Below are 25,121 nucleotides of genomic sequence, written 5' to 3'. Positions count from 1 at the left end.
GGTCCACAATTTTCACAAGGTGGGACGTGACTGGGGCTGGCGCAACCTCAGGATGCCTCGGGATGGGGAGAGAAAAAGAAGCAGTGGAGAGGAATTAGCGTTAGCTGCTGTTCATGATATTAATAAGAGTCCTTACTAAATTTAGAAAATATGACCACATCACCCCTGTTTTAATTAGTCTACATTGGCCTTCAATTAAATCTCACATTGATTATAAAATACTTCTACTGATGTATAAAGCATTTAACGGTCTCATGCCGCAGTATCTGAGTAAACTTCTGTACCATTCTGTACCCCACGCCTACGTAGATCAAAAGGTGCAGGCTATTTGTTGGTACCTCAAATAATGAAGACTACAGCAGGGGGCAGATCTTTCTCTTAGAAAACACCACAGTTATAGAACAGCCTTCCAATCAGTGTTCGGGACTCAGACACAGTCTCAGTGTTTAAATCGAGACTAAAAACATATTTAATCCAGCCTTTTATCGGTAGGTTTTTCTTAGGTAAAGGAGCAGATCTGGAGGGATCATGGATATAGGTTGTTTGGTGAACTGTGATATTTGTATGTTGTCGTCCCCTTACTCTCATGTCCACTTAAGTTTGTTGACAGTGGTGTGGTGGGTCGTCTCTTATCCCAGAGATCCGTCATGTCTGTGTTACCTTCTGGCTCTACATTTTAGTTATGCTGCTGTAGCGAGTCTTGCCGGAGTCCCCAAATGCACAGTGTCCTTAATAGTAATCCATATCATTCTCTCTCTCTCTCAGTTGAGTTAAACATGCTCCTGAGGTTTCAGTGACCACTGTTCCTGCCTGCTTCGTCCCCACCTGCCTCTTAGAGGCCACACTGTGCAGCTGGGGATGGTTTCTCATCTACTGCCTGGGGATCTATGAAGTTATGGGAGTAATACGGAGATAAGAACAGGAGCTTTGAGGCTTTGGATTGTAGTTAATATCAGCAGTCTGCTACACTGACACAGGACTACAGTTTGCATCTGATCACCATTACTGCACACCCAAACGTTGCTTATCTGTAATTAATGGACATTCAGTGCCACCCAGATGAGGATGGGTTCCCTCTTGAGTCTGGTTCCCTGAAGGTTTCTGCCTTATGCCATCTCGGATAGTTTTTCCTTGCCACAGTCGCCACCGGGACCTTGCACATAAAGAACCATCTTATTCATTCTTTATCCCCACATTATCTGTGTAAAGCTGCTTTGAGACAATGTTCATTGTTAAAAGCGCTATACAAATCAAAATGAATTGAATTTATTGTGTTTCTTGGCCCAAGAAATTCTCTTCTGCTTGTTTTTTTTTTTTTAGGAAGTAATAGTTTCTTTGCCACAATTTAACCATAAGAGTGACTCATACAGTCTTCTCTGAACAGTGGATGTTGAAATATGTCTGACACTTGACTCAAGCAATTATGTAAATCGGTGGTTTCCAAAGCTGCTAATTCTAATAAAACTTTCCTCTACAGCAGAAGTAGCTCTTGGTCTTTTTCCTGAGACAGTCCTCATTAGAATCTGTTTAATTATAGAGTTTGATGGTTTTGGTGACTGCACTTGGGGATACATTTAAAAGATCCTAAAATTGTTTAGATTGACCGATCTTCATTTCTTAAAGTAACGATTAAGTGTCTTTTCCTGTTACTTACCGAAGTATTTCCTGCTATAACATGGATTTGTACAGTCGATGTAGAAGCACTAATAGGGCTATTGATTCTGTACTCACCTTTCCCTTTCTAGAAGACAGCTGCTCTAAAGCAAATTAAGAAGGCAAGAAATGTCAAGTTCACACTTGACGAGGCACACAAGTAAATTGAAAACCATTCCAGTTGACTACTTCATAAATCTCACACTTTTAAAATATCTGTTTAATTAAACATTTGGAACTCTGGTCACATACTGCTTTAGTCATTTAAAATAAACTTTTTTTTCCAGCTGAAAAGAAAAACTACATCATACTTGAAGACTGTAGAAATTTGTATTCTTTTATTTCAATTGAAACATCTAGTGCCATCTTCAAGTAACACACCGGTCTGTTTCAACGTTGGTAAGCAATACAAAATACAGTGTACTGTCATAACCAAAAATAAACTTATGTTATAGACACCCCCTTTGTCTCATCTGGCTCAGACTGGATGGAGGAAGCAGGTTTCAGACAGCTGTAGAGGGAAAAAAAAACGACTCAAGTAAATTAAATAGTCTGTACAGCACATGGGCGTAAAAAAAAGGGAAAGCAAGTAAATCAAATCATTTTTTCCACCGCAGGATGCAGCAAACAAACAAACAAAAAAGTGTATAAGCGTGCCACCTGGCGGACATGAGCAGAACTACAAGAACACGACAACGACAAAAATATATTGTTTTTTTTATATAAAGTGCAATTAAATTTTAAAAAATGATTCGCTTACAAACGATTAAAATAATTGTACAATTATGAAGAGGGACAAAAGCTCCACTTGAGTGAGTAACTGTCAAGCAGCTCTGACAATCAGACTGATTTGTTAGAAGTTAGAAAGGAAAAGCTGTAGACAGATTAGTCATGCTGACTTACTGAGTGAGATTTCTAAATAAAAAGATTATATTTGTCTAGATCCATTGCTGGTTGCTTAGGACACAAATGTAGAGATCTTCAGAAACTGACGCTCACTTTGTTTCCAATTCAAGATATACAGCATGAGTGAACACACCACAATCACTATTGCTATTACACAGAGAGAAATTCTATATGTGCCATGATGTGTCATTTATTTAATAAAAATAAGTATTTATAGCTTAGTGGAGGCAACAACATGCACCCAGACAATCTTAAGTTGGTGAACACACACACTCAAGTGCAGCATTTTTCTTAAAGCCCAAACCTTTCCGTGATCGAGACAGAAACTAAGAACACTAAGGGGAAAATCACGAGATGGAGAGAATGTTTAGATGAATAACACAAGGTCTTTACAGGTGGCAGCTGAGAAGGCAGCAAGGATGGACGCAAATACGACGTCGGGCGACTGAGCAGCGTTGATGGCGCGGTGTATACCGCGTGCGCTATAGTACTGCACCAGGGGGACTGTCTGTCTGTGATAAGCCTCCAGCCTCGAGTGCAGGGTCAACTCATTATCATCACTACGACGAATCAGAGGCTCTCCAGTCACCTAAAGGCACAAACAGAGAAGAAAATATTCAAACCAGTATATGAGGAACAGAACAGAGGCCCGTTAATGAACTTATTTTGTCGAGGACATAATGTGCCTTAATGAAGAACTAGATTCTGGACCCCGCCCATGTCATGAGGTTATAGAAACATACTGGACATTTGTGGTTTAAAGGAGTTTCGATGTTCTAATCATTTACAGGTAGTCCCAAATCACATTAGTACATTATGACATTATGAGCAGTGAAGTGAATCACACTGATTATCTCTTCATCATGGCACCTGTTAGTGGGTGGGATATTATTAGGCAGCAAGTGAGCATTGATGTGTTAGAAGCAGGAAAAATGGGCGAGCGCAAGGATGTGAGCGAGTTTGACGAGGGCCAAATTATGACGTGCAAAACTGCAGCTCTTGTGGTCAGTCTCTATCAAAAGTGCTCCAAGGAAGGAACAGTGGTGAGCCGGTGAAGGCTGGTCCGTGTGGTCCGATTCCAACAGAGGCGCCCCTGTAGCTCAAATTGCCGAGGAAGATAATGATGTTGATGCTCAATGGGTCAGAACTGATTTGGCAGCAAAAGGGGGACCAACACAATATCAGGCAGGTTAATAATGTTACGCCTGATCGGTGTGTATATTGTAAAGTTTATACAAATGGCAGTATACAATCCTGTATTGATCAGCATTCTTTAAGACCCTTTTGTAAACTAATCCATGTCTCTTACGATATTTTCGAATCACGACGGGGTCATCAGAACACATCTCCATTGACAATTTGTCAGCGATTTTGATTTATAACAAGAACAATACTGTACATTTGAATTGGGTTCTAATTATTCCTTTAACACTCATGGGATAGCAGCTATAATCAGTTCCCTCACGAACCTCTTAAGTTAATTAATCATTACAAAGCACCGGCGATCCAAATCTCCTTACACGAGTGGTAGAGAAACATTTTCTCACAGTAATATCTCTGTAATTAAGTGTAATTCCAGGTTTCGTAACCTTTCCAGCACCAAAGCAGGTCACCTCGAATACACAGGACACAGTATGTAGAGCCAGGAACAGAAGTGCACCTGCTGCATTCCGGATTCTATACTGGTAGTACAAAAAAAGAAAAGAAAAAAAAAACACCACATACAATGGTGTCACTGACCGAGGACGGGGGTCGAGGGCAGCCGAATTTGGACCAGCTGTAATTACAACACGGCTCAATAAAAAGCGACATGTACAAACACAGCGTACGCTCTTTATTCTGGTTATCTTGAATCTACAAACGCGTTGCTGTGCAAATACAAGTTGCACAAGTCCACCTTCTTTGTCGAAGTTATTAAATAATAATATAGTGACAACCACTATATAGGTTCAGACCACATTGAAAGCTGAAGCGTTTGATTTAAATGCATCTCTGTGGAATTTCAGCTCCACTAAGCAACACGAGGCAAAACACTCACAGCGGATGGAAAGAGCTTCAAGTGTGAACTGATCTGTAGCCAGTCATTTGATAATTTCCCCAACAAGCCCAGTGCAACACCACAATTCGAAGTGTTCAAAGAAACAAGCGCACATTTAACATACATTAGGAAATCGACATATCTAGGATATAAAAAAGAAAATGGCATGCAGGGAAACAGTGTTATGAGCATGCATAAGATTCTAGAACAGCTATTACACAATACCAAACACTGACAACATTCTGGATCTGAGGCTGATTATGACTGAAGAATAAAAAAAAAAAAAAAAAAAAAAAAAACAATCTTTACTATTGATTTGAATGGTCCTGGTAAAAAAGTACTAAACTTATTACTAAATGTCACACTATTTACACTACAGGCAAATTTAGCAAAACCGAACAAAATCTGGACAAACGGAAAATGACAGCAGCCATGGTTGCATTTTCACCAGTAACCGAAAACAATAAACTTCCACTGATACACCGATCAGGCATAACATTATGACCACCTGCCTAACTGCATTAACATCATTAACCTCTTCAGCAGTTTGAGCTACAGGAGCTCGTCTGTTGGATCAGACACACGGACCAGCCCTCACGCCCCACATTCATCAATGAGCCTCGACCACCCATGACCCTGTCGCCGGTTCACCACTGTTCCTTCCTTGGACCACTTTTGATAGACACTGACCACTACAGACTGGGAACATACCACAGGAGCTGCTCTGACCCAGACGTCTAGACATCACAATTTGAACCTCGTCAAACTGGTGCAAATCCTTACGCTTGCCCATTTTTCCTGCTTCTAACACATCAACTTTCAGGACAAAAAAATGGTCCCTTGCTGCCTAATAATATCCCACACACTAACAGGTGCCATGATGAAGAGAAAATCAGTGCTATTCACATCACTGAATGTTATGTCCATGTTATGCCTGATCGGTGTATCACATTTGCTGTGTAGACGGTTATTAAAGCAGGGTAAGCTGGCAATGTAATGCAGCTGATGTTCTGAAAGATTCCTGGCTCATTAAACCTCAAGCTTCCGCTTTCTTGTAGCCGTTTTGGCAATTATCTAACAGGTTATACAAGGTAGGTTGTAACCTGCGATTCCAACCCAATTACTTACATCATCCTTCATAGGTTCTTTGGGTGGATTAAACTCCTCATGGTACGAGCGGCCACTGGGCTGATGAATAAGTCTGAAAATGCAACAAAGCAGAAAAAATAAATAAATCAAACATTTTAAAATATGCTGCCAAAAAGCCATGTCCTGAAGGGAAACAAAACTGTGCAGTATGGTAACTGCCTGAACACGTCTAAATCGACTCAGGAGGAAGTGGAATGATTTAAAGCCAAAGCAATAATATCAGACTTAAATACAAATTCATGTGCAGTCTTGTGCTCACATGCACATCTGGTGCAGAAACGAACAGTTAACGCCATTAACGTTCCTATAATGGTGCAATAACTTGTATGTTTCTTAGAATACTTTTATAAATACAAAAAGAAATCGAAATAAACATACACATTTAAATTAAAACGTCAGACTAGCTCTGTTTACAAGAAAGTACTTTGTTTATCTATGTTAACACCCAGTCCCCTTGCCCTGGATATTCTGATAATCCCACCTAAAAATTAGGACTGCTTGATGAATTAGTGCAGGCAACAATCATTCGAAAAGAACTGCAGCTGTACGTTGTAAAGCTCTGGTTTAATGCGCACACACACACACACACACCTTACCTGCCACAGATCCTGCGCACAAGGAGAGAGTCATCTACAGAGAACTCAATTACAGAGTCCAGCTTCTCTGTGCGTTTCTCGAGCAGATCGTCCAACTACACGGGAGAACAGGAACATTCGGTATTTCAACAACGAGTGTTCTGGAAGTAGTAGAAACTGCTTAATAAACACTCATTAAACTCGGTTACCATTTCTGCTTGTTTGACTGTACGAGGAAAACCATCCAACAGAAACCCTTGCTTACAGGCGGGAGTGTCCAGGTTCTTCTCAATGAGCTCGACGACCATTTCATCACTCACCTAACAACACAAGACGGACAAAGATCTTCTTAAAAAAAGAAAAGAAAAAGAATGAACCATTTCAAAATTCCTAGGCAGAATAATAAGAAGTCAAATCACCAGACTAAACGAGGACATTTGTTCACATTACCAGTTTGCCGGAATCCATCGTCTCTTTTAATCTTTTGCCCAATTCCGTGCCGGAGGCCACCATCGCTCTCAGCATGTCTCCAGTGGCCAGATGACACACACAGAACTTCTCTGCTAACCTGGGGGCCTGTAAAGGGACAAATGTATTACACCAGATATCTTCTCCAGGTATTAAATAGCTTAGTTTACATTCAGGAAATAGGTTTTCATTTCGACTGCTCAGAGATTTACATTTTAAAAGTCACTCACAAATAAAGGCAAAACATTTGTGATCACCCAAAAATGTGTAACTTATCTTTCATATATGGGAAAAAAAAATAAACATTATGGTGTACGTTACTGAAGATGACTGTGTGAAGATGAATAATAACTGGAAAACAGTGGAGAACAGAAGATCTTGCACTGTTTTTTTTTCCTTCAGTGAACCGTGAAACCAGACTTTTTACAATTCACTATACAGGAATGTGTTTCATGGTAGATTTTTAATTCTGAAATATAATAACCCTCTTTGATGCTTTGATAATCCACTATAAAATGCTCCAGACAGTTGAGTCACTATATTCCACATGGACTTTAATAACGCATTGAGTCAAAGGTTACAAAGACACAGTGCAATGAAGCAATCTATTCAATAGCAATCTATTTAGGAAAGAAATCCAGAGGTCCAGGAAAAAGACTCGGGAAAGAATCCCAAGGATGGAAACCCAATGAAATAAACCCAGGGATGGAAAACAGGGAAGAAAAACAGAGAATAATCTTAGGAAAGAAGAGACACAGGAAAGACACCAAGGAAAGTAAACCCAGGAAATTAAACTCCGGAAAGAGACAACAACGAGACACAAGGGGGGAAAAAAAACAGGAAGGAAACACAAGAATCCTAACCCAGAACCTCCATTTAACTTCAACTTCTATACAGAAGAAACGCAAAAAGGAACCGACACTGAACCGACTCTCTGCCACAGGAACCGACACGGTGTCACGTTACTGAACCATGCAGTCCATTCACTCGGATGTTAGCTTTGCTAAGCTAGCTATCTAGCATATGGAGTCTGACCTGAGTTCCCTTCCCCGCGCCCGGTGGCCCCAGCAGGATTGCCCGAATCCCATTACGAACACCAGAGACGACATCTTCTGCCTGTGAGCTGGGCGCCATGGTAGACTTTAACACCGCGCTGTGGGAATCTCCGACCCTCCACTGCAGCTCCTCAGCCTGGGAAAGGAAGCGATCTAGCACCGCCTTCCCGTCTGTATGGATAAGCCCCGCCCCCGCCCAACACAACACGCCCTCTGATTGGCTCTAGAGTAGTCTTTCAAAATAGGTCGACATTGTCAAATTAAACTCAGCACTTGTTATTTTGTATGCAACAAATATACATTTAAAAATAAAAATAAATGTATCCTTTAATTTTGCTGCTAGTAAGACTTCAAAATCAGTCAAAAAGTCTATCGTTTACATCATAAAGGTTTTTAGTGATATGATCTGTGATCTGATATACTGTATATCTGTTCTGCATTGTTTATATATAGTAATAATTAATTTAATGATGCCCTAAGGGGCCATTTAATATATATAAATATTGCAATATTAAAAACTGAGTGAACAAAAAAAAAAGTTGTCCCACGTAATTCTGTGGTCTTCATGATATTTTATTTTTGTATTCTAATAAAGTCATGGGACTTCCATAAAACGGGTCACTTTAATTCCACACAGGAGGATTCTAGGAGGGTGAAACTTTGTTACATACAGTGGATGCTCAGTAGTTTGTAAAATAAATATGGAAGATATCAGTCTGGTTTGTTTGAACCACAGGGTCATTTTGTAATGCACATGTAAAATATTTGAATAATTACTTTAATGTACAGAATTATTGAGAATTTTATATATATATATATATATATATATATATATATATATATATATATATATATATATATATATATATATATATATATATATATATACTCTCTCATTACTATAACCCAGGAAACCCTAGGAAGGGCATCCAGCGAAAAACATGTGCCAAATCAAATATGGGGATCACGAAAGAGAAATTCATACCGAATTCATATGGAAAGAGAAAGGAAGACAAAGCGATGTGGTGGTGGAATGAGGAAGTGCAGGAGAGCATAGGGAGAAAGAGGTTGGCAAAACAGAATTGGGATCGACAAAGTTATGAGAAAAGTAGACAGGAGTACAAGGAGATGCAGCAGCAGGTGAAGAGGGATGTGGCGAAAGCCAAGGAAAACGTATATGAGGAGCTGTATGGGAAGTTGGACACTAAGGGAGGAGAAAATGATTTATACAGATTGGCCAGGCAGAGGGACCGAGCTGGGAAGGATGTTCTGCAAGTTAGAGCAATAAAGGATGGAGATGGAAATATGTTGACTAATGAGGAGAGTGTGTTGAGAAGATGGAGGGAGTATTTTGAGCAGCTGATGAATGAGGAAAATTGAAGAGAGGGAAGGTTGGATGATGTGGAGTTGGTGAAGCAGGAAGTGGATAAGATTAGTAAGGAGGAAGTGAGAGCAGCGATTAAGAGGATGAAGAGTGGAAAGTCAGTTGGACCAGATGACATTAGTACAGAAGCATGGAGATGTTTAGGAGAGATGGCAGTGGAGCTTTTAACAAGATTGTTTAACAGGATTTTGGAAGGTGAGAGGATGCCTGAGGAATGGAGGAGTGTGCTGGTACCGATCTTTAAGAACAAGGGTGATGTGCAGACCTGCAGTAACTACAGGGGAATTAAGTTGATCAGTCACACCATGGAGTTATGGGAAAGAGTAGTGGAAGCCAGGCTGAGAGAAGAGGTGACCATCTGTAAGCAGCAGTATGGTTTCATGCCGAGGAAGAGCACCACAGATGCATTATTTGCTTTGAGAAAGTTGATGGAGAAGTATAGAGAAGGACAGAAGGAATTGCATTGTGTTTGTGGATTTAAAGAAAGCGTACGACAGAGTGCCAAGAGAGGAGTTGTGGTATTGTATGAGGAAGTCTGGTGTGTCAGAGAAGTATGTGAGGGTGGTGCAGGACATGTATGAGGACAGTGTGACAGCAGTGAAGTGTGCAGTAGGAACGACAGACTGGTTCAGGGTGAAGGTTGGACTGCATCAAGGATCAGCCCTAAACCCCTTTCCTGGTTGCAGTGGTGATGGACAGGTTGACGGACGAGGTCAAACATCATAGTCTCCATGGACTATGATGTTTGCAGATGATATTGTAATTTGTGGTGAGAGTAGAGAGCAGGTTGAGAAGAGCCTGGAGAGGTGGAGATATGGGCTGGAGAGAAGGGGAATGAAAGTCAGTAGGAGTAAGACAGAGTACATGTGTGTGAATGAGAGGGAGGGCAGTGGAGTGATGCGGTTGCAGGGAGAAGAGGTGGAGAAGGTGGAGGAGTTCAGGTACCTGGGGTCAACAGTGCAAAGTAATGGAGAGTGTGTTAGAGAAGTAAAGAAAAGAGTGCAGGCAGGGTGGAGAAGAGTGATAGCAGTAGTGATGTGTGATAGAAGAGTATCTGCAAAAGTGAAAGATTATTGGACTGTGGTGAGACCTGCGATGTTGTATGGTTTTGAGACAGTGGTATTGAGTAAAAGACAGGAGGTGGAGCTGGAGGTAGCAGAGCTGAAGATGTTGAAATTTTCATTGGGAGTGATGACGATGGACAGGGTTAGAAATGAGTTTATTAGAGGGACAGCGCATGTAGGACGTTTTGAAAACAAGGTGAGGGAGGCGAGATTGAGATGGTTCGGACATGTGCAGAGGAGAGACATTGGGTATATCAGTAGGAGAATGCTGAGGATGGAGCCACCAGGATGGAGGAAAAGAGGAAGACCAAGGAGGAGATTTATGGATGTGGTGAGGGAAGTCATGCAGATAGTTGGGTTGAAAGAGGCAGATGTAGAGGACAGGGGGGTATGGAGACGGGTGATCCTCTGTGGCAACCACTAATGGGAGAAGCTGAAAGAAGAAGAAGACTCTCTCATTACTATCCTATCATTACTGCTGCCAGAATTGTGGCTCTTGTATAGAGATGGATGAGTGCTTGTCACTTACTAGTAAGAACAAGGCGCTACATCTTCAGCAAAGTACTGAGTTACATTCTCAGTAACATAAAACAATGAATGTAAAATCAGAGTGATCTTCATACAAGGATTGGTTGAAGCATTGGCTTTTATTAGACGGTCAGCACTGTTATTCTTGGCACTACATTTGGAGTGTTTAAAACCAGGTGGAAACCAAAAAACAGAAGCCTTAGTGAACTTTTCTAATAGTCAAAGTGAATCTCAACATTGTCTTTTAAGTGGGCATCTAACTATGTGCATTAAAGGCAAATAGAAAAAAATGCTAGCATAAAGTGAAGAAAAAAAAAAACAACCCAACAGTGCCATGTGTCAATAACAAAAACAAGAAAACAGTTAACATACACTCAAAGTGAAGCTGGTGTAATAGAGATCTTTCATCTTAAAAGATCTACTGCAAGATAAAACATGTAAAGCAGTTATTGATATTAATTGTGCACTTTAGTAGTAGTATTTTTTAACAGCATAGAATAGTTTTGCCACTCTGCATTATAAAGCATCCAAAATGTAACTGTATGCAAATAAAATTCTGTAAAAAAAAAAAAAAAAAAAAAAAAAACAGTTTTGCTGTCCATTAGTCCTAATGACCAGTTTAATTAAACTGTTCATGCATGAAATGTTTATAAAGTACTTAAACATTGTTCAACCCACACAGAGTACATGTAAAAAAAATAATAAAATATCCCTGAATAAAAGCAAACCCTCCTGATTATTTAAAAATGATGTGCTCTTAATATTTAGTAAAAGTATAGTTTCACACAAAAAAAAAGACTAAAATATATTTAACGTAAGCAAGAAGCCTGAAATTATATTAAAATCCAAAATCTGTAGTTCCCAACATACTATCTGCAGCAAACACTTGAGCATTAATATTAAACACAGTACTGTGTGTGGTTATATGGAGGACCACAGAAAATAATACATTGAAAACACGTTAGTGTAGTTCAAGCTAATGTATACACCTTATTCCACTAGAAGCGGTTACCAATTCCATATTACATCATGTATATCAGCAGTTAAGCAAAATCCGATATAAATATAAAGACTGAAGCAGAACATTTACATATATGAATGCAAACCAACTGCGGTTTAATATGGTTAAATATATAGCCTAGAGCTTTAAACTGCACTAAGTATATAATCAAACTAAATCTTGCTTCCTGTACTGACGTGAAAACCGACACAACACTAAACGACATGAATGAATCCAGGAACCAACATATGTCTTTCTTTTCGATATTGGAAACAGTCATTTGTGATTTATAATTGAATACGCTGTTGATTTTTATTAGGTTAAGCTGTACAAACAATAATAGGTGGATTATTCTCTTCTATGAAATACTGAAATGTTAAGCAATGCTTTATTGAAATTTAATCTCCCATGTCCACGGTAAAATATACAATTCCTTAACTTTGTATTCGGCTGTAAACGCATTAAAACTTTGATATCATATTGCACTTCTAAGCAAACAGTGATAATTCGTGTAGAATTAGGACCTATGATCGTTGTCTCTATTTGGGTCACACCGGCCTGTAACATGAGTCTGGCTGCCACATGCGCAGGTCTACTAGGATTTGATTGAGCTTCCGCATCCACAGGTTTCTCTCGTCTTTAGTGTCAGCACTAAGCCAGTTCCTGTATGGTAAAAGATGAACGCATATATGAATGGCAGAAATCATTCTCACTTATCTTTGTGCATATTATTAGTGATAATAGTAATAATGTTACTATCAATTCAGTTTTAAAGTTTACAGGTTTGTACTGAACAGGGTCTTACTTTGTAACACACATGGTGTTTTTGCACTGGCTGACCAGAGTTTCTCGGTCATTGTCTCTTTGCGGTCTCACTGTAATCAGCTCGAAGGTGTTGGGCCGGGCACAGAACTCGCGATTAGCAGGCTCCACTTTACGACTTGTACAACTTGCCAAGTTGATACGACCAATAGGATTCTACACAAAAACATCCCACGTGTTTAATAATGTATACATTTATATAAAAAAAATAATTATATATATATATATATATATATATATACAGTGGGTACGGAAAGTATTCAGACCCCCTTAAATTTTTCACTCTGTTATATTGCAGCCATTTGCTAAAATAATTTAAGTTTATTTCTTTTCCTCATTAATGCACACATAGCACCCCATATTGACAGAAAAACACAGAATTGTTGACATTGTTGCAGATTTATTAAAAAAGAAAAACTAAAATATCACATGGTCCTAAGTATTCAGACCCTTTACTGTGACACTCGTATATTTAACTCAGCTGCTATACATTTCTTCTTATCATCCTTGAGATGGTTCTACACCTTCATTTGAGTCCAGTTGTGTTTGATTAAATTGATTGGACTTGATTAGGAAAGCCACACACCGGTCTATATAAGACCTTCCAGATCACAATGCATGTCAGAGCAAATGAGAATCATGAGGACAAAGGAACTGCCTGAAGAGCTCAGAGACAGAATTGTGGCAAGGCACAGATCTGGCCAAGGTTACAAAAAAATTTCTGCTGCACCTAAGGTTCCTAAGAGCACAGTGGCCTCCATAATCCTTAAATGGAAGACGTTTGGGATGACCAGAACCCTTCCTAGAGCTGGCCGTCCAGCCAAACTGAGCTATCGGGGGAGAAGAGCCTTGGTGAGAGAGGTAAAGAAGAACCCAAAGATCACTGTGGCTGAGCTCCAGAGATGCAGTCGGGAGATGGGAGAAAGTTGTAGAAAGTCAACCATCACTGCAGCCCTCCACCAGTCGGGGCTTTATGGCAGAGTGGCCTGACGGAAGCCTCTCCTCAGTGCAAGACACATGAAAGCCCGCATGGAGTTTGCTAAAAAACAGAGAAATAAGATTTTCTGGTCTGATGAGACCAAAATAGAACTTTTTGGCCTTAATTCTAAGCGGTATGTGTGGAGAAAACCAGGCACAGCTCATCACCTGTCCAATACAGTCCCAACAGTGAAGCATGGTGGTGGCAGCATCATGCTGTGGGGGTGTATTTCAGCTGCAGGCACATGATGACTGGTTGCAATCGAGGGAAAGATGAATGCAGCCAAGTACAGGGATATCCTGGACGAAAACCTTCTCCAGAGTGCTCTGGACCTCAGACTGGGCCGAAGGTTCACCTTCCAACAAGACAATGACCCTAAGCACAGAGCTAAAATAATGAAGGAGTGGCTTCACAACATCTCCGTGACTGTTCTTGAATGGCACAGCCAGAGCCCTGACTTAAACCTAATTGAGCATCTCTGGAGAGACCTAAAAATGGCTGTCCACCAACGTTTACTATCCAACCTGACAGAACTGGAGAGGATCTACAAGGAGGAATGGCGAAGGATCCCCAAATCCAGTTGTGAAAGACTTGTTGCATCTTTCCCAAAAAGTCTCCTGGCTGTATTAGATCAAAAGGGTGCTTCTACTAAATACTGAGCAAAGGGTCTGAATACTTAGGACCATGTGATATTTCAGTTTTTCTTTTCTAATAAATCTGCAACAATGTCAACAATTCTGTGTTTTTCTGTCAGTATGGGGAGCCGTGTGTACATTCATGAGGAAGAAGAATGAACCTAAATGATTTTAGCAAATGGCTGCAATATAACAAAGAGTGAAAAATTTAAGGGGGTCTGAATACTTTCCGTACCCACTGTATATATATATTTATATACTGTAAATTATATTTATTTATATATTTATATATATCCATCCCACACTCTTTGAATCTACCTTGCGTTTTTCATCATCAGGGTAGGTCCAATAAGAGATGCAGTATCCTGAGAGGACACACCATCTCCTATGCCAGGCTCCAAATCCACTGACATCCTCAAACATGGTCTGGAAATTGTAACAGATGTGTCAGTGCAAATGTGATAATCACGTCAAAGCAATAATATGCATTATAAAAAATTGCGATTTTTGATCTGTATGCAAGGACACTCACCAAAAAGCCCCTTTCCTGCACATGCGAATCAACCTCGCAGTGCATCCTGAGGTAAATATGGCCTTCCAAAGGACAGAGAAAGGGAACCTAGAAGTTTGGAGGTGATATTTTATATATATATATATATATATGCAAAAAAAAAAAAAAAGGATATACAGTATTTGTGAAAAAGAGAGAAGAGACTGCTCTAACCACCAACCAAGAAGATAAAGAAGTGAGGACACATGCAAGTGATTTGAGTTAGTAGAACGTTGCAAAGCACAATAGCCAAGTTAAAGATTTTTTTTAACAAAATAGCAAAGAAGCCGCCGACCCATGGAGCGAATATAAAAACCTTATTTTGAAACATGTCACTGAGAAGCCTGCTCTCACACCCTTCATATTTGATCTATAAAAAGAGAAACGATCATGCATTACCGAGCTGCTCTCTACAGGTAGAACTGCATTACGTTAGTATTAGGAAGACCTTAATGCTTGGGGAACATGCAAATTGAGTACACACAAGAATTTTGTGTCCTAAATAACCCATGAAAAAACAAACAAAAACCAAACAAACAAAAGAAAGAAAAAAAAAACCCAGTTCCGAATGCAAAAACTATTTCATCTGCACAAGTTATACAAAAGCAGATTCTGAAGTTTACCTTTTCCAGGGGAAATTTGTTTTTTCCAACGGTGCACAAGGTCAACTTGTGTGAGCCGACAAGAGCAAAGCTGCTTGTGCGTACAGCATTCGGACCCCCGGGGCTTGCCACTACTACAAACACAAACACAGGGTTATCCAAGCTGCACACAGAGGAAGTGGTCGATAAAAAAAAGTAACCTTTGCTTTTTACTTAAGACTCACCAGGTGTTTGGAGATTGCTTTTCTGTTATTTAAACAGACAAGAAAAAAAAAGAAGAAAGTTTGTCACTAATATCACAAAACACAACACAACAGATGCCCAAAGCCCAAACTCTCTGCCTTTCTATAAAGTCTTCTTAGCAAATTTCTAATAATAATGAAAAATCTTAGTCAGGAACTTTCAGAACCTTTTGTTTCTTTGTGCCTCTTAGGGAAATCAGATTCAGTGTGAGCATGACCCCAGGACATTGTGCATTTCATGGCACAGCAGAATCAAAATCAGAATCAGGTTTATTGGCCAAGTGTGTTGACACACACAAGGAATTTGGTTCCAGCTGTTAGTGACTCTCAAAGTACAGACATAAATAAAAACTATACCTTTAGCTTGGACTATACAAGACAATACAGACAATGTGAGACAGTATAGACATTATGAGTATTAAATAGGGATACAGGTTATATGACAGATCAGTAATGTACATAAAGTGTGAGTGCATGGTAGTGCAAATGACAGTATTGTGCATCAGGTATGATAAAGAGTTTACTATAGAACTTTGTACAATATAAGCTATTAAGAAACTGCAAAAGTTTACTTACAGTTAAACCAAGAAATCTTTTGGGAGTGATTGCCTAACAAAAAAAAGAGACAAAAGTCATTTTGGTCAAACGGAACCAAAGTACTGAACTATTCATTCACAAAAACAAGTCTGAACCATAATATACAAACTCACATTATGTTTGTTATTTAAAACTAAATTTCCATTTGTACTATGTAGCTACAAAAAGGAAAATCTTTTACCTTGGACTTGGCAGGCTTCTTTCTTTTTTCTGCGAAAAGCTCACGTTTCAGAACCTGAGAAAACAGAAGATCTATCACTGAAAATTCTCTCAATCATGCATGCTTAAAAACTGAGAAAGGAAAATGTACTTACAAGATAGTAGACCTCAATATCAATCTCAAAGTCACTGGACACATCGGGTCTGATATGTAAAAAGAAGAAAATAAACGTGCTGTAAAGGTGAAAGTAATATCTACAGTGCAGAGATGATGACCGAGTAATTTGGACTCACAGAGTGAACTTGGTGGAAAAGGTCAAGGCATCTCCATTGAGGGCACTGGTACTGGCCAGAGGAGTAGCAACCATGTTTTCAGCTCCGGCACGAATCATCACGAAGAAGTAATGGCTTCCAGATTCTTTATTTAAAAAAAGAAAAATAATTATATACAAACAAAATGGTGCTGAACTACAAATTTAATTAGTAAGTTTTAAAACTAAATACATAATCACCATTAAGACAGGAAATATATATATACATCGAGGTGCAATATATCGTTGGACAAAAATATCATCTGATATAATCAAATGTGGCAGTACAATATTTATTATTATTTTTTTTTTTACATTTTAACAGCTATTTTTACTGTAATAACATTCGGTGTTACAAAAATACTACACCTACAAAACTCACAGAAAGATGCATTTGGGATTTCTTTATTATATAACCATAGTCTTCACATCAATTCTAAAAATTCTGTCATTTGTCACAGAATATTTACAGAACACTTCGAAAGAAATAAAATAAAAGAAGCGGTACCAGGCCTATTCGCAGAAGAACAGACAAAGTCAGCCTTGAGAGGTAAGCGAAGATCATGCAGCGTGATGGAGCCCTTTGAGGGAGGAACGCCCATATCATCCTGGGCTTTGGATGAGCTTTTTTTCTGAACTGTCGGTCCCTCTGCTTTCAACTGATCCAGCTCAGCTTTCAGTGCCACCCTCTTCTCAGCTGGAGAAAGAAAAGGCCATTACATATAAGAAATAGGGCAGGAGTCTAGACTCCTGTGTGTCACTGGTCACTTACTGGCTATAAGCAGCAGCCTCTCAGCTTCAGCCTCGACCTGAGAGCCCTTCCCATGGTCCTCATCTGTGCAGCAGTTCAGTGCCTGACTGGCTTGATGAATCACTGTCTGCTGCAGGGTCATCTCATTGGATAAAACCTGAAAGAACAAACGAGACATCTACTTGAAGCTAACTAGACACACAAGTTTATATTTCTCCAGAGAAAAGCAATGTTCCTTCGAATCACCTGCATCTTTTGTTTAATGCTGATGTGACTGGAATTTTTGGGCACTTCCATTTTTTGCGACACGTCTTCCTTTCTTACGATCACCTGTTTCACTTGAGGTCTCTCAGTCTCTTTCACTCTTGTTGATCTGTATGCATCAATGCTGAAAATACAGACATACCTGTTAAATGCACTGGATAGAGTTCGATGATATTTGGCTTCATATTTACATCATGACATTGTAAGATTACCTGTATGGAAGTTTGTGCTCTTCGTCGATGGTATCAATGCGGTCAAAAGATCCAGCACCAAGCATTCGTGTCTTTTGGAATTTTGTGGGCCTGGAAACAGCTTCAGGGGTCCCGTTTTTCTCAGTAAATGAGCTGGCCGGGGTTGATGTCTGTAACAACACAAGAACAACTTATTCAGAATGGAAATATAAAAGCACCTACTAACACTACAGATCCAATCATAGACAGCACACTGCCTGTCTGGTGTTAAACTCACCATGACTCTTCTTTCAGGGCTCTTGACCACTGAGGCCACAGTCTCTGCCAGTGGTGTGAGGAGAGACATGGAGGAGATGTTAAGAGCATCTTCCTCCTCGTCCTCTTCAGAAGCATCCTCATCTTTCTCTTCCAAAACATCTTCGAAAAGATTGTTAATCACCTCAGAATTGATGGAGCTATCAACATTCATCTCGATCTCACGTATCTCCTTTGTTTCTACAAAACAAAAGGATCTCTTTAAGCACGCAAATACACAATTTCAGCGAACATGGCAATGACACAGGGAGCTTTTAATCTTCTTGCCTTTATCACCTTGCTTATCTGTTTCTGCTTTTTCTGAAGAAACCTCAACCTTCTTCAATGGGCTTGAGAGGACTGGATTTATATTTGAGGTTTCTGAGGAAGCAAAGAATCTGATTAGAAGAAAACTCCTGCGGAAATTATTGGGCTATGCTATCAAACAAGAAGGGTTCTTTTGAACGACTGAATAAATGCATAGAACAATCAATACCATTTTTTATTAATTTATTTTCCAGAGCGTCCAGGCGTGGTGCTGATGGCTCCTTGTTAAGTACTGGGACAGACTTTAAATTGGGGTCGTCCACCTCCTGTGGATGATAAAGAATTCTGCAGTCACACTTGTGTTTCATTCACTTTGCATTGGAGTAGAATTTGAGATAAATTTAGGCTAGCATCATTTGTAAAGACTGAACAACAATCCTAAACAGATCCTCACTACTACAATTATTCGTTAAAGCATTAGTAACCTTAGATTCTGCATTATTTGCATCCTCTGAAAGATCCTCTCTGCTTTTTGACACCTTGCTGTTCTGAAATCGGTTGCGAACCTGTGCCAATTCTGCCTCGCGTTCCTAACAACAAAAATAAAACCACTTTGTCAGAAGAAAATGGAACGCTAGCCACTTCACACAAGATAAAGAGATTCAAAAAAACAACAACAACAACAAAAAAAAATAATAACTTGCCATTTTCTGCTTCTGAGTGAGGAGGGCAGTAGTGGATGCCCCGTGTGTGACAGGTAGCCTCTCCAGAAGCAGTTTTGATTTGTGAGGTGATGACGGTGTAGCAGCAGGTGTATGAGCCACACCCACACCGTTAAGTGGAGAACCCTGATTGCGTTCTTGGCACCTTTCCCCAAAACGCTCCAAAAATGACTTAACACCTCCTGAAGAGTGCAATGAAATGGGCAAATATGGATAAAAAATGTTTTACCTTGTACAGCTAATTAACAAAGTTTTAATTCACAAAACCTATCTTAAAGATAAAAAATGTAAAAAATAAATAAATTATATTTGCGTTAAAACCAGTTTTAAGAAGGAGTTACTCACCAGAAGGTCCAACAGGGCCACATTTCTGGATGGGTGTTGAATTCTGGATCAGCCTCTCAGGAGCCTGAGAAAGCACTACACCTGAGGAAGGATGGGCTGCAGCGTTTGTTTTTGCAGGACTTGCATGAACAACTTTTCCTGGTCCTAATTCTTTACATGGGGCCTGAGTCTTCAAAGGGCTTTTGGAAGTCTGGGCAGCCTGAAGAGTAAATGGGACTCTTCCAGCTTTGACTGGTGAAGACTGCTGACTAGAGAAGCTCTTCAGGGGGCTGGATGCAGGGGAAAGATGTCTTTGTTTTGTCTCAGGCACTTCGGTCTTCTGGGGGCTTGGAGGAATCACTCTGGATGATCTGACTGGAGAATAGACTGCTGGCTAGAACAAAGCAAAAATAAGGTGTGATTAACATCTGGAAGAAGTAAAAGAACAAAAAGAAATGCACATTGTTGTTCATGCACCATGAGAATAAGTTTAGTGGATCTAAACCTGTTGAGTGCTGTGCACAGGCTTGCAACCAACAGACTTAGTTTGTTGTGCAGCAGCAATGGTCTTGACACTGGTGCTCGTTCCCACACGTGCTGGAGGAGGAACACAGGCTGTGCCAGGCTGCCCTTGTGCATTGTCTCTGTAAGTGGGCGGATGCCCAAGATCATCTTCCCAGGAACTGATGGTCACAGCAAGGTTTGCCAGTCTGCCCTTTCTGCCCAACGGCTTCTCTGATGTGATGGCTGGAGCTGGATTAGGAGCAATCGCCATGCTTTGGGATTTAATAGGAGACAGGGCTACACTGTTGGGGGCTGGCTCAAGGCTACCTGTAAAATACAATTCAATATGAATTAACATTTTATATAAATGAAAACAAACACCAATGTTATTTACTACAAAATTGCAGTTGCCACAGTGAAGCCATTTCATAAAAAATTTATTCAAACTGACATTTTAATTAATTCACCACAATACAATAGAATGCATTGATGAATAATCTCTTAATCAAATCATCATGTAATAAGCAACCACATTAGAAAGTAACAGACCTGATATGTAAGTAAATAAGGCAGCTATTCATCAAAGAAGTCACTGACTCACGCTTACCCTCTGAGTCCCAGCAGTGCCTCTGGTCTGCCAGTCTCTGCAGACGAGACTTCATGTTGCCGGCAGATGGAATGAGATCAGGAGCGCCTCGGACAGCTTCGCTGCTTTCCGCCACTATAGAGTGCTTGATCAACTTATCTGCGCATCCTGTTGTAGTCTGTGAAGAATACGCCTCCATTTTCTCAGTGTCTGGAGAAGGGTGTGAAAGCCCTTTGACCAAGTCTGAGCTGGTCTGGACAGCCAGTCGCTCCATTGTGGCTGACTGATTACTGCTTGGTGCAATGGGGGGCTTCTTGTCTATTGCAGGCTCTGAAACGGTGACTTGAGGAGCGGTAGGCTCCTTGTTCTCTTCCCCAGCATTTTCCTCTGAGCACCGACGCTTAGAAGGAGAGGGTTTTAAGGAGGGAAGTGCTGTAATCCAAACGCAAATGATTTTATTAAGAGAAGTTTTAAAATCAAAAGTGGTCACAGTGGTCATTTTATCAATGAAACAACAGTCCTTTTAACTTCATCAGAAATCAAACTAGGTGATATGATAAAATCAACATTGCAGTAGTTAATACTTTTTTAATTATGGCCTTTCCGATTCAGAAAACATAACTGACTGAACTAATGGCATTAAATACAAAGCTCTCTATTCATATATCTTGACTGCTGGCAGTGGACATTTCCTGTGGATTGCTAATATAATTATTGCACAGATCAGGAAAACTTGTGCACCTTTCTCAGCTGGCGGCTGACCGAGGACACCGTTTGTCTCTGTAAGAGGCTCTCTTGACCTCTTGTTCATTTGTCGGTTGGCTGCTGTGGGCCTCTCCGCCATCTTCTTCTGAAGATTCTCCCTGCGAGCCCGTGTGCGCTCCAACAGTTTCTGAGTAAACAGTAAAAACACACAGTTGGGGTAACTCTGCAGGAGGTTGTTTCACATTGACAGACGATTTTGTGCTAAACAAGCTCGTTTCAAATGACAAAAGAGCCAAAACAAAGAAATGCTAAATACTACAATTTGTCTGAACAAAGGAAGGAATTTGCATGGGGACAAGTAACTGGTATGATTATTTACATTTTAATTCGCCTTTGATTGATTAATAAAGGATATCTATCCACATTTCTCTGTGACGGCTTATGACGATTTCCTGTTTATGTCATTTGTAAGCTAACTTCGATCACAATCACATAGTTATGCCTGTGGATTGATATAGGAAGAATTGTTCTTAAATACATTTGAAAATTAGCTTTTCTTCACAACTGATGCAAAAAAAGCGGTTTAATTTTTATTTACTGTTTTTATATTCAAAATATCACAAACAATAGGTAATCTAAATGCAATAAGTTTGCTTTTAAAATAGATAGGAATCGATCATCATAAATAGGAGTAGATCTCCTATGGTTCCCAGGGCATGCTAAGTTCCTAGGGCATGTTTTTCTTCTTTTTTATTGTTACAGTGTTGAAAAATAAATCATATCTTTTTTTTCTGGTTGAATCCAATCCAATGCTTACCTCCATAGCAGGTAGGCTGATGAACTAAACTTGCATTAACCTAATTTTAAATGTATTTTAATTAATATTTCACTTTATAAACAAAAGAAAAAAGACTCAGGAATGAACACTGTAGGTCCTGTGCATAGGTGTAATATTACTTTGCACACTTAATCAAGGATACCGTTTGAAAAGTGGACTAATGAACATGCACTGATTGAGTCCTGTGAACATTTTTAACATAAAAATAGGTCCTTGGCTGCTAAAAGTCTTTTAATGACAAAAGATATTGTAATATATTTTGTGGACCCTTTAGTTTTTTCTGACAAACATGACAAATGTTGTTTCTCCCATTAACACTCTCTACGCCCCAGAAATATATCTGGCACAAATGCATGCATGCATCATGATGCATCATGCATATCTGCAATTCATTACCATGATCTCACACACAGACACACACAAGCCTCTGAGCAGTGACTGGAAAGTTCAGTTAGGGACCGTCATGGCTCAAAAATGCCGTCACGTGACCACATTCAAACCATCTCATTGGTGGACAAGCAAAAGGCGATAAAATACTACCCTGCTCCCTGTTTAACTCGTTTGGAGGATTACTTATTATTATTTATTATATTAAATGTATATATATATATATATATATATATATATATATATATATATATATATATATATATATATATATATATATATATATATATATTTGCATCCATAATGTGTAAACGCCATACGTTACGCCGAGCCTTAAGAATAATCTTTGTGAAAGCACCACGGCTTTTACACGGTGAACTAGCCAAATAGATTTATGCTAGGTTGAATATATTAGAAATACCTGCAATAATGCCTGCACTGCAACTAGACTTTTCTCGTATTTTCCCTCATTTTCTGTGATCAAAATCATCTCCACAATTTTACAGCGAAACCAAAACGAAAATACCGAGACTTTCAAAATAGTATTTCTTTCAGTCATGCATTTACCTCAGTGAATGGATCCATTCCGAAGTAATTGAATCCTCAACTCGAGCTAAATAACACTCTATACACTGTGTAACCTAAACGAGGACAAATTCTGGTATACACACTCTCTTACACACTCACACACACCGCTGCCGTTCGAATTTTGAATTTCCGCGCTGCGCCCTCACTAACGGTCACCCACACGTCAGCTCGGCTCGATCCCAATTCACATCCCCACTCTGTCGTCTTCCCTCCCTCCCTCCAGCAAGGGGCTCCGTCTGTTATAGAGTGCAAACCTCCCTCAGTGACGCCCGAATATCCAAATATAAAGGACTAGGAAATCATTTCCAGCCTATAAAAGCAGCTTCAAGCTTCAACCTTTTTATTTTTTCTAGTTGTAAGGGAATAGGGAGAGTGATCATGTATGTATTCGGATTACGGCCCATGTACAAGAAGAAGCCATATTGCCACATCTCAAAGGGAGGTTCTACAGGAGCTTGTTGATGGTTGAAAATGTCGATTGTGTAAACACTCCGTGAATAAGAAATACATGCCAAAGTCAGAAACTAGAAAGAAAACCCACAATATGGATAAAACTACATTTAATTTATACTTCAGTGAGCAGAAAATGTCCCAGACTTTACATAATGATGATGGTGACTATTCTTAAAATATCCATGTTGGATTCTCAATTTCACCAGCCGACTGTGTGTAAAATGTGTAATACATTTAAGGCGTTTAGTAGACTCCCTTATTCAGAGCGACTTACATTTATCTCATTCATAAACTGAGCAAGTATACAGTAAAACGAGACAATGTTCCTCCAGAACCCTGGTGCTACACTAAACAACACAAAGCTACATAAAGTGCAACCAGTGCAGACAACAGAACAGACAGTACAGACAGACAACAGTAAAGACAACAGTACAGACAGACAGTACAGACAGACAGTACAGACAGACAGACAACAGCACAAACAGACAGTAAAGACAGACAACAGTACAGACAGACAGACAACAGTACAGACAGTACAGACAGACAGACAACACAAGACAATACACATAATACAAGATAGCGCCGACCAGTAAACCTACAGTATACTCTGAATATACAGTACTGTGCAAAGAGAACTATAAAAACTATAACCAACAGTATATGTAAACATACACAATGCAGAGCAAAAACAGCAGTTGCAGCAGTCGAAAGGTACAAAAAACAGCATGTAAACGGTGTAATATGGTTAAGTATAAATCTTCATAAATAAATGGTGGTGGAATGGATTAAGATGAGTAATGAGTGTGTGTTAAGTTCAGGTTGTACAGTTTAAGTAACACACAGTTGAGTGTGTGTGTGTGTGTGTGTGTGTGTGTGTGTGTGTGTGTGTGAGAGTTTCAGTTTAGTTCTGTGTGTTGAGGAGCCTGATGGCTTGAGGGAAGAAACTGTTACACAGTCTTAATGTGGCGGCCCGAACGCTTCGAAACCGCTTTCCTGGTGGCAGGAAGGTGAAGTGTGTGTGTGAGACGGGTGTGTGGGGTCGTTCAAAATAATGTTGGCTTTGCGGATGCAGCGTGTGGTGTAAATGTCCATGATGGAGGGGAGAGAGACTCTGATGATCCTCACTATCCTTTGTAGGGTCTTGCGATCCGAGACAGTGCAGTTCCCAAACCAGGCAGTGATGCAGCTGCTCAGGATGCTCTCAATGGTCCCTCTGTAGAACACGGTCAGGATCGGGGGAGGGAGATGAGCTTTCCTCAGCATTCTCAGGAAGTAGAGACACTGCTGTGCTTTCTTGCTGATGGAGCTAGTGTCGAGTGACCTGGTAAAGTTATCCGCCAGATGAACACCATGGAATTTAGTCAGTAGGCTCAGCTTCTCAATCAGGTGCTGAGGGATGATTGTGTTGAATGCTGAGCTGAAGTCAATAAACAGCAATCATACATATGTGTCCTTAATGTCCAGGTGGGTGACGGCCAAATGGAGGGTTGTGGAGATGGCATCGTCCGTGGAGCGGTTTGGACGATACGC

At 39.9% G+C, this 25,121-nt stretch overlaps 2 protein-coding genes and 1 long non-coding RNA gene across 5 annotated transcripts; all 3 read right to left on the bottom strand.

Moving 5' to 3' along the window:
- Positions 1-1,969: 1,969 nt before the first annotated feature.
- ak2 (adenylate kinase 2) lies at positions 1,970-8,004 on the bottom strand. 2 transcript variants are annotated; one of them, XM_083523823.1, is made up of 7 exons: positions 7,825-8,004; positions 6,772-6,897; positions 6,531-6,641; positions 6,343-6,437; positions 5,726-5,798; positions 2,953-3,148; positions 1,970-2,164 (listed from the first exon to the last, which is right to left on the bottom strand). In XM_083523823.1, exons 1-7 carry the CDS (start codon positions 7,921-7,923, stop codon positions 2,157-2,159), a joined length of 708 nt encoding a protein of 235 aa, XP_083379949.1. In that variant the 5' UTR covers positions 7,924-8,004; the 3' UTR covers positions 1,970-2,156. The 2 variants fall into 2 exon arrangements, with proteins under 2 accessions (XP_083379949.1, XP_083379948.1); XM_083523822.1 differs by lacking the exon at positions 1,970-2,164 and having other exon boundaries at positions 2,680-3,148.
- Positions 7,036-7,807, bottom strand: LOC310716562. Its single transcript, XR_014530618.1, has 2 exons — positions 7,274-7,807; positions 7,036-7,140 (listed from the first exon to the last, which is right to left on the bottom strand). It is a non-coding gene; the product is annotated as an uncharacterized lncRNA (long non-coding RNA).
- A 2,916-nt stretch (positions 8,005-10,920) lies between the features above and the next one.
- Positions 10,921-23,298, bottom strand: anln (anillin, actin binding protein). 2 transcript variants are annotated; one of them, XM_083523379.1, is made up of 25 exons: positions 23,118-23,296; positions 21,362-21,512; positions 20,642-21,052; positions 20,036-20,361; positions 19,552-19,924; positions 19,189-19,388; positions 18,970-19,074; positions 18,714-18,810; positions 18,515-18,598; positions 18,201-18,418; positions 17,945-18,093; positions 17,715-17,856; positions 17,490-17,625; positions 17,226-17,414; positions 16,701-16,824; positions 16,562-16,610; positions 16,429-16,482; positions 16,227-16,259; positions 15,633-15,654; positions 15,430-15,542; positions 15,123-15,176; positions 14,789-14,875; positions 14,575-14,682; positions 12,626-12,798; positions 10,921-12,483 (listed from the first exon to the last, which is right to left on the bottom strand). In XM_083523379.1, the coding sequence occupies exons 1-25, from the start codon at positions 23,133-23,135 to the stop codon at positions 12,369-12,371; spliced, it is 3,531 nt and encodes a 1,176-aa protein (XP_083379505.1). In that variant the 5' UTR covers positions 23,136-23,296; the 3' UTR covers positions 10,921-12,368. The 2 variants fall into 2 exon arrangements, with proteins under 2 accessions (XP_083379505.1, XP_083379506.1); XM_083523380.1 differs by lacking the exon at positions 15,123-15,176 and having other exon boundaries at positions 23,118-23,298.
- Between the last annotated feature and the right edge of the window lie 1,823 nt (positions 23,299-25,121).

The sequence above is a fragment of the Silurus aristotelis genome (genome assembly GCF_946808225.1).
Source record: "Silurus aristotelis genome assembly, chromosome: 21".
In the NCBI taxonomy this organism is placed as follows: domain Eukaryota; kingdom Metazoa; phylum Chordata; class Actinopteri; order Siluriformes; family Siluridae; genus Silurus; species Silurus aristotelis.
The sequence above is the reverse complement of the archived record's forward strand: the minus strand, read 5'-3'. Positions and strand labels throughout refer to the sequence as shown.

Excerpts from the sequence above, each read along its gene's own strand:
- ak2 (XM_083523822.1), bottom strand. The coding sequence starts at position 7,923 with ATGGCGCCCAGCTCACAGGCAGAAGATGTCGTCTCTGGTGTTCGTAAT. Across the intron at positions 6,438-6,530 it reads CAGTCAAACAAGCAGAAATG|TTGGACGATCTGCTCGAGAA; the intron begins GTAACCGAGTTT and ends TCTCCCGTGTAG. Across the intron at positions 5,799-6,342 it reads GTGCGCAGGATCTGTGGCAG|ACTTATTCATCAGCCCAGTG; the intron begins GTAAGGTGTGTG and ends TTGCATTTTCAG.
- anln (XM_083523379.1), bottom strand. Across the intron at positions 16,483-16,561 it reads ATATTGAGGTCTACTATCTT|GTTCTGAAACGTGAGCTTTT; the intron begins GTAAGTACATTT and ends CTGTTTTCTCAG. Across the intron at positions 15,655-16,226 it reads AAAGATTTCTTGGTTTAACT|AAAAGCAATCTCCAAACACC; the intron begins GTAAGTAAACTT and ends TTTAAATAACAG.